We start from the raw sequence: 9,499 nt of genomic DNA, 5'->3' as shown, positions 1-9,499 counted from the left end.
GGAAAGATCATCTATATTTCTGTCTAACAAGGGTACAGATGAACTTTTCTAGAAATAGAACGTAAATGTTTTGACACAATGACTATGCAAATGACATGAAATTTATGTGAACCAGCTTGATGAAAGTATTTCAAAATGTACATGAAAACACTACACTGTACCCCCTGTTTGCATTAATGTATAGAGCTATCATTTAATAAAAAAAAAAGAACTTCAAAAAAATAATTGTTCATTAATCTGCACATTATAATTTTACTTTTTATATATGTTATGATCGCTAATAAAATATGGATTTTTAAAAGTTAAAAAAAAAATCCTCACACTTCTCTAAGAGAAGTACTTTTATCTCCATTTCATGGCCAAGGAAACTAAAGTTCAGAGAAGTTAAGAACTTGTCCGAGACCACACAATGAGTGTATATAGGTTCAAACCTAGATGAATCTGATCCCATTATGCATGTACTTTCCTTTATATTATGCTGCCTCTGAACAACGAGTAATAGTCTAGAGCAGGGATCAGCACACTGTGGCCAGGGCGAGGTGCCTGTTTTTGTAATTATAGTTTTATTGGAACACAGCCACACCCATTTGTTTATGTGTTATCTGTCAATGCTTTTGCACTACAATGATAGCCTTGAGTAGTTGCAACAGAAATAATATGACCTGCAAAATCTAAAACATTTATCATATGGCCCTTTTCAGGAAAAGTTTACTGATTCTTGGGAAGGAATAATGGTTCTTAATTGTGCATCAAAATCATCTGGAGAGCCTAATAAATTATAGATTGCTGGACCATGCTCCTAGAGTTTCTGATTCAATGGATCCAGGGTGCAGATGAGAATGTGTATTTCTAATAAGTTCTGAAATGATTCCAGTGCTGCTTTGCCTAGGAACCGAACTGTGAGAATTCCTGATCTAGAAGTAGGAAGAGAAGATCCTATTCAATCTTCAATCAGGTATAATAAATGAGGTTTTAGGATACAGACTTTCATTCCTTTTACAGCTTCTACCTTCTAGTCATGGGACCTTGGAAAAGCTAAAATTTCTCTGAAGAAAGAGACCAGCGGGTAAGGAGAAAATGGAAAACATAAAGAAATACAGAGCAGATCAGATAGAAAATTAGGTACCAGGCAGTAAGAGAGTGAGGATAGGATATCAAAAAAAGATTATGATTGCTTTTTAAATCACAAAAAAACTGATATTCAGGAACAAAAGGGTAGATTCGAATTTCAGGCAGATGGTGCCTTTTCCTGGGAACCCACTGAGTTAGAAGAAGTGGTGAAATGAGACATGAAAATATTCTGAAGTGCTATAGATTTTTATATGCCTTATCCATTCTCCATTCTTTAAAAAATGAAATGATGTCAAATATTTTTGCATTTGCCATGATACAATGATTATACTTTGAAATTAATGTAATGCCTGAAGTGGATTAAATAAAAGTTAAGATATAATTTCAACATTGATTTTTAAAGATCAAAATTAAATAAAATAGACTAATACCTTTACAGTAGTCTTCCGACTTGCAATTTCACAACTTTTGTATTTCAAACTGTATTGCGGTAGTATAGTTTGCCAACCAAGTTTTTCTCTTAGCCTAATAATATTTCTTATCATGTCATCATCTTCTGGTTCTGGCATAGAACATTTTAAAAAGTTCAATGTAAGTGAAAATATGGGCATCACTTAGACAATATATAATATTCCAAATATTTCTACATAGAGAAAAATTTAAATAGTAACTTATACTTAAAGTTTCATAGGAGGAGAAAATATGGTGTAAAATTCAGTTTTAACAGGAACTGAAAACAGGGAACAGTATTTAAGTATTTAAGAAAGATACCACAAAAGGCCTAATTCCATAACTACATAGATAGTTAGCAAGAGAAGAGACCAGGAACAGAATCCAGTTATTAGGCTTTTCTTAATAAATCCCTGAGCTGTGGTGGAGGCAGTAGGATCAGAAAAGCAGGATGATAATGTGGGGTGGAAATATTCTTCCTAAGGATATGCATCTCATATCTCATAGACCCTTCATATCTTTCTTGATCTCTTGGCTGGCCGCTAATGATTCTCTCTTTGATATAGTCTCTTTTCTTGGCTTTTATTCACTGTGCTATACAGGCTGGTCTTTAAGCATTTTTTTTGATAGAACAAATCATGGAGGGAAAAACATGTAAAATGCTGTGCTGGTCAAATTAGTAATGCTAAGAAGTTACATTTCTGGTCCTCCAGAAAATAACAAACACCATCTGACTTAAACAACTTCTTTACTAAGGATTAAATGAGACTTGAACTCTTAGATAAAACAGTGCTATGACCAGAATGAGGCAGACACCTGCATGACCTTAAAAACAAAATAAAAAAAAATAAAAGAAATAAAAAGAAAAAGAAAAAGACTGAGTTCTTCCTATGTATAAAAGATAATCTGGTAAGTGAAAAAGGTAACAATTCTAATCAAGAAAGGAACAATTAACTGTTCAATAAGTCAAAATAGGAAAGTGGTTAGCCATTTGGAAAAATATGCAATTATTATAAGCATAAATTATAGATTGACTAGAGATATAAATATGGAAAACAAATTATAGAAATAGTAGAAGAAAACATGGGAGAATATGTTTATAAACATTGGGTAACAAAGACTACCTAAAAAAGAATCAAAGCACATTAAAAAGAAAACAATGTTAAATTTGACTTCCTCAAACTTAGAAACTCATACAAAGGAAAGCCACCATACACAAAGTAAATATAATTAACAAGTTCAGAAAAGATGTTTATAAACTATATAAAAGGCTAGAGATTAATATATCAAATATGTAAATAATTGTTGTCAATCAGTAAGAAATAAACAATATTGTGATAGAAAGATGAGCAAATAATTCACAGGAAAAAACAAAAAGCCCATAAACACACAAAAAAGTATTAAACCTCATTAGTAATCTGGAAATTGAAAATTAAAACAATGGAAAAGCATTTATCATACAGACTGGCAAAAAAAATAAAAATTGGAAAGTATCGAAAAAATTAAACACCCAGAGCAAGATGGCAGACTAGAAACATCTAAATATCAGATACTCACAGTAAGACTGGGGACAACAACCACCTCTGGCTAGCGTGGTCTACCCAGAAACATTGCTCTGGGGACACAGTGAGATAGTAGGGGACTCCAGGAGCCCATTCTCAAACTTAGCAAGTAGGAGGAGGCCAGGAGCAGTGCAATAACAGCACTGAAGGCAGGTGCCTGGGTGTGGTAGAGGCCTGCCAACACTCTGGCAGAGTGCTAGAGACAGGGAAGTTCTATCCTGCAATTTTCTTGGACTTGGGTGCTCACTGAAGCTTTCCTGGGAGGGTTTAAATTAACAAGTGAACTGAATAGTAACCAGCAGTCAGGAATGAACCACCAGGCAGGGTGGAATTCCCATTGGTTTGGCTGATGGCAGGGCCTATCACTATGGGAGGGCCTCCAGAGGCCAACAACCCAGAGTGTCCCAGCACAAGCTGGCTCTGGCATGGCTGCTGAGCTGGGCAGCCATGCTAAGAGTGAGTTGGGCTGCTTCCCATTCCCTAGGAAAGTCCCTTTATGGCCAAGGGGCCCTGAGCTAACTCAGACATTTAAGATAAGAGAAGAAAAGCAGAGCAGCTGCTTAAAGAATTATGGGACTTCATGAAGTATTCAAGAATGCAAATTATAGGTATCCCTGAAGGAGAAAAAGAATAACCCAAAGTTATGGGAGCCCTACTGGAGGAGATCATAAATGAATATTTCCCAAACAACACCAAAGATTCTGACACTCTCCTTTTAGATGGCTCTTGAACCAGGGTTCATCTAGAATACTTAAGAATATAGGTATAGGTGGCACATTTCTTAAACTGATTGAAGCCATCTATGACAAACCTACACCTAACATCATACTGAATGGAATAAAACTGAAAGCTTTTCCACTTGGAATTGGAACTGGATAGGAATGTCCTCTATTACCACTACTATTCAGCATCAGGCTGGAAGTTCTAGCCAATGCAATCAGGCAAGAGAAGGATATAAAGGATATAAAGGGCATCCAAATGGGGGCAGAGGAGGTCAAACTCTCACTCTTTGCCAATGATATGATCTTATACTTTGAGCACCCCAGAAACACAAACACAAGACTCCTAAAAATAATCAAGAAATGCAGTAACATCTCCGGGCATAAAATCAGTACCCACAAATCAATAGCCTTTGTATACTCCAACAAGAGCCAAATCAAGAAACTAGTCCAGGACATAATTCCTTTCACAGTAGCTTCAAAGAAAATGAAATACTTAGGAATATACCTAACAAAAGAGGTGAAAGATCTTTTCAAAGAGAATTATGAAACCCTAAGAAAAGAAGTAGCAGAGGACATTAACAAGTGGAAGAACATGCCATGCTCTTGGCTGGAAAGAATCAACATTGCTATAATGCCTATATTATCCAAAGCAATTTAGAGATTCAACGCAGTCCCCATTAATAACAACAACATACTTTGAATAACTGGAAAAAATAGTTCTTTGTTTTTGTATGGCACCAGAAAGACTGTATAGCCAAGGCAATTCTTAGTAATAAAACAAAGCCAGAGGCATCACTCTACCAGACTTTAGGTTTTATCACAAGTCTACAGTAATCAAAACAGCATGGTATTGGCACAGAAATAGGAACATAAGACATATGGAACAGAATAGAAAACCAAGAGATAAAACCAGTCTCTTATAGACATCTGATCTTTATAAACCAAACAAAAGCATACACTGGGGGAAAAAAATCCCTATTCAATAAATGTTGCTGGGAGAACTGGATAACCAAATGCAAAAGACTGAAACTGGACCCACACCTTTCACTACTTACAAAAATTAACTCAAGATGAATAAAAGACTTAAATCTAAGGTGTGAAATGATTTAAAAAATCCTAGGAGAAAATGTGAGAAAAACTCTTGAGGATGTCAGCCTGGGAAAGATTTTATGAAGAAGACTTCAGCAGCAATTATAGCAACAATGAAAATAAAGAAATAGGACTTAATTAAACTGAAAAGCTACAGTACAGCTAAGGACAGAAAAATTAAAACAAATAGACAACCTTCAGAATGAGAAAAGATATTTGCATGTTATAATATGACAAAGCCTTGATAACTAGAATCTATAGAGAACCCAAATTAATGAACAAAAAAAGAGCAAACAATCCCATCTATCATGGGAGAAGAGACACAAACAGAAACTTTTCTGAAGAAGACAGACACATGGCTAACAAACACATGAAAAAATGTTCATTGTTGCTAATCATCAGAGAAATGCAAATCAAATCACTCTTAGATATCACCTAACCCCAGTGACAATGGCCCACATCACAAAGTCCCAAAGCTGCAGATTCTGGTGCAAATGTGAAGGGAACATTTTTATACTGTTGGTGAGACTGCAAATTAATATAGCCTTTTGGAAAGAAATATAGAGAATCCTCAAAGAACTCAAAATAGACCTTCCATTTAATCCTGAATTCTCATTACTAGGAAATCCATCCAGAGGGAAAAAAATCATTTTATCATAAGGGCATTTGTACAAGACTATTTACCATAGTTCAATTTACAACACCAAGATGTGGAAACAATTCAAGTGCTGATCAACCCGTGAATGGACTAATAAACTGTGGTATATGTATACCATGAAATACTATTTAGCTATAAAAAAGATGGACACTTTACATCTTTTATATTAACCTGGATGGAGTTGAAACACATTCTTCTTGGTAAAGTATCACAACAACGGAAAAAAGTATCCAGTGTAATCAATACTAATATGAAGCCAGTAGTTGAACTAATACATACCCACACAAGAGGAAAACTCAATTCAACCTGGGGATAAGAGCAACGAGGGAGGGGGTATAGATGAAGGAGGGAGAGAGATTGGTGTGCTTCCACCTAATAGGTACAATGTAAGAGTATATGGCACACCTCCTAGGTGTAGGACACAACTACAACAGGGACTTTACCTAACAAATGAAAACACTAATGTAATCATTTGTACCCTATTAATCGTAAATAAAGAAAAAGAAAGAAAATAACCTTTTAATTTATAAAAATTGTAAAACATAAAATGTTGACAATAATATTCTTCTTCTGCAACATTATAAAAGTATAAATTAGTACATTCATTTTTGATGATTTGCCAGATTTAATAAAGACTGCTGGGAAATAGAAGCAATTTAGGGCAAATAAAACAAAGAACACCTCTTCAGAAAAAGTAGTTAGGAACACATATCTTCCAAAAAAGCTGCAAAAATCTAAAATTCATGACAGGATCATAAGTATTTGCTAAAAACAAACAATACATTATGTACTTAACACTAGAGGGTGATGCACTTCCCTAGCATGCGGAGTGTATGGGTCTGATCCAAGAAAGCCATTCTTTTCTGTTTTTTTCTTTTTAGTTTGTTTGTTTGTTTGTTTGAGACAGAGTCTCACTTTGTCACCCTTGGTAGAGTGCCATGGTATCATATTTCACAGCAACCTCAAACTCTTGAGAGCTCAAGAAATCCTCTTGCCTCAGCCTCCTGAGTAGCTGGGACTACTGGAGCCTGCCCTATTCTTTAAGAAATAAGGGGAGACTGGTGTGCATTCTGTTTTTGTTTTCACAGAGTTAAGAAAACAGGTATTAAGAGCAAGGTCAAAAATTCACAAAGTTTAAGAGGCAGACATCCAGAGGAAAATCATAAAAAGTAATAGGTAGCAGAATAAAGAGTGAATTTATTTTGTCTATTTTAACACAATACAATATCTTCCATTACAGGTAAAATAAAACCTCATCAGTGAATGTTGAGGCTAAGTTTCCAGATCTCTCACTTTATAATTTCATGAGGAAGCAATACTATATGATAGAATTTTCAGCAGGGGTAAGGGATACAGTGCAGACAATATTAAAGAAGAGCTCTGGCACCTAAGGGTAAAACTTATCCACTTCCTCAGGATAAAAACAAATGCTTTCCTTTAAAATTTTAAAACAGGATTTCTGCTGATTGGGAATTTACAATATAATGAACATATTATTTTATAATGTGAATATCCTTGTAATGAAAGATAATATGTGAATTGTCAAACGAGTAATACTGTTAGTAAGTGCTGTGTTCATCTTAAATAAGGAGACTTTAAACAATGGAAGGATTTAGATGGATGAAGAGCAAAAAGAGGGAAAATTAGACAAGATGTCCTCTAAAAAGAGTGAGTTAATTCCAAATGACTCCATCAACATGGATAAGTATGAGAAGAACAGCAGGTTGCAATAGGACACAATAAAATAATATGTGTGCATACATATTAAACTTTTATTGAAGCATAAATATATACACACAGCAACTACGATGCTCACATAGTTTAATGAATTTTAAAATTTAACATACCCCTGAAATCAGCACATGAATCAAGACAGAAAAAATGATGGATCCTAGCATTCCTGAAGTCTACCTCAAAATCCCTTCCAATTACTATTCCCACCTTACCCTACTCCCACAAGGGTGATGACTATATTAATTTCTAAGATCAGAGATGAGTTTTGTCTATTTTTTTACTTTATATAAATGAAATCACACTATGTATTCTTCTATATCTGTATTTGGACAATATTGTGTGTGAGCTTCTATATACACAATAAAATGCCAATTTAGGAGAAGTATTAGTTATCTGTGGCTGTGTAACTCACTGACCTAAAACTCTAGGTCTAACACAATAAATATTATTTCACGGTTTCTATGGATTAGGAATTCAGAGGGGCTTTGCTAGGTGGTTCTGACTCAGAGTTTCTCATGAGGTTGCAGTCAAAATGTTGGCCAGGTCTGCAATCAGCTGAAGGTTTAACTGGGTCACCTTCCTGGACAGCTCACACACATGGATATTAGCAGGAGGCCTCAGTTCTTCACCACATGGACTTCTCCGTAGGGCTGGTTAAGTATCCTCAGGAGGTGACAGCTAGCTTCCTTGGAGTGATCCAAGAAAGAAGGTAAGAGAAACTGCTGCTATATCTTTTATGACTGTCTTAGAAGTTACACTCTGTCACTTTCACCATATTGCTTGTTAGAACTAAGTCATTAAGTCTGGCTCTTCTCTCCCTGTAGAGAGGGAAATAAGACTCCACATTCTGGAGGAAGCAGTAGCAATGAATTTGTGCACAAATTTTTAAAGACTACAGTGGGTAAATGTAGAAAAAGTATAAAACCAGAAGATGGTCGACTGGTAGCAACCCTGGTCAGAGGCTCCTGAACAAAGGAAGAAAAACTGGTTGGAATCAGAATCTATGAAGCCAAAGACAGGGAGCTGAGCCCAGAAAGAAGTTCAGCAGGCTGTAAATCCAAGGAAGAGCATTTAAGAACACAAAATACAGGTACAAAGTGGGCCCCAGAACTGCTTGCTAGAGCTGCACGCTTCCCATGGGCTGCGGGTGGCCGCAGAGGAGTCCCCTGCTCCAGGCAGGCACAGAACTACTTGCTAGAGCCTTGTGCACCCTGCAGATGACAGCGGAGGAGTCTCCCACTCTGGAAGGGCCCAGAACTGCTTGCTAGAGCCACACACCTCCTGCAGATGGCAGGTGGCCACAGACAAGCCCTGGCTCCATGAAGGCACAGAACTACTTGCTAGAGCCTTGAGCACTCCTGCAGGCAGCGGTGGAGGAGTCCCCCACTCTGGGAGGGCCCAGAACTGCCTGCTAGAGCCAGTGCCCCACAGGCAGCAGAGGAGATCCTGGCTCCAGGGCTCTGGGCAGGCCCAGAACCGCTTGCTAGAGCCGCACACCTCCTGTGGGTGGTGGGTGGTCACAGAGGAGTCCCCTGCTCTGGGTAGGCACAGAAGTACTTGCTAAAGCCTTGTGCACCCCATGGAAAGTGGCAGAGGAGTCCTTCACTCTGGGAGGGCCCAGAACTGCTTGCTAGAGCCACGCACCACACGGGCGGCAGAAAAGATCCCTGCTCCAGGGCTCTGGGTGGGCCCAGAACTGCTTGCTAGAGCTGCACACCTCCTGCAGGTGGCGGGTGGTTGCAGAGGAGTCCCTGCTCTAGGCAGCCAAAGAACTACTTGCTAGAGCCTCGCATACCCCACAGGCTGCGATGGAGGAGTCCCCAACTTTGGGCAGGCCCAGAACTGCTTGCTACAGCTGCGCACCTCCTGGGCAGCAGAGGAGACCCCTGCACCAGGGCTCTGGGCAGGTCCAGAACTGCTTGATAGAGCCGCATGCCTCCCTCAAATTCCAACTTCCACAATGGCAAAAGGATTAAAAATATCTACTGAACTTTCGAGCAACTCGATGTCCAAAATTTTACCAGGCTTATCAATAATTTCTATCAATGGGAATGGCTTAAACTGTCCTCTAAGTAGGCACAGATTGGCTGATTGGATACAGAAACTCAGACCAGACATTTGTTGTATACAAGAATCTCACCTTACCTTAAAAGACAAATATAGACTCAGGGTGAAGGGATGGTCATCTATATTCCAGGCTAATGGAAAGCAGA

General features: G+C 37.9%; 1 protein-coding gene across 1 annotated transcript in view; it reads right to left on the bottom strand.

Annotated features, from left to right (window-relative positions):
• DNAH14 (dynein axonemal heavy chain 14) overlaps positions 1–9,499 on the bottom strand; it is a 554,037-nt gene that overhangs the window by 521,572 nt on the left and 22,966 nt on the right. Inside the window, exon 4 of the mRNA XM_003791010.1 lies at positions 1,503–1,633. Within this exon, the coding sequence (XP_003791058.1) occupies positions 1,503–1,633 (131 nt within the window). The remainder of the gene's footprint in view (positions 1–1,502; positions 1,634–9,499) is intronic.

This window comes from Otolemur garnettii, unplaced genomic scaffold (assembly GCF_000181295.1).
Source record: "Otolemur garnettii isolate 467f Iridium unplaced genomic scaffold, OtoGar3 scaffold00045, whole genome shotgun sequence".
NCBI lineage: Eukaryota > Metazoa > Chordata > Mammalia > Primates > Galagidae > Otolemur > Otolemur garnettii.
Note: the sequence above shows the minus strand (reverse complement) of the source record. Positions and strands in the feature narration are given on the sequence as shown.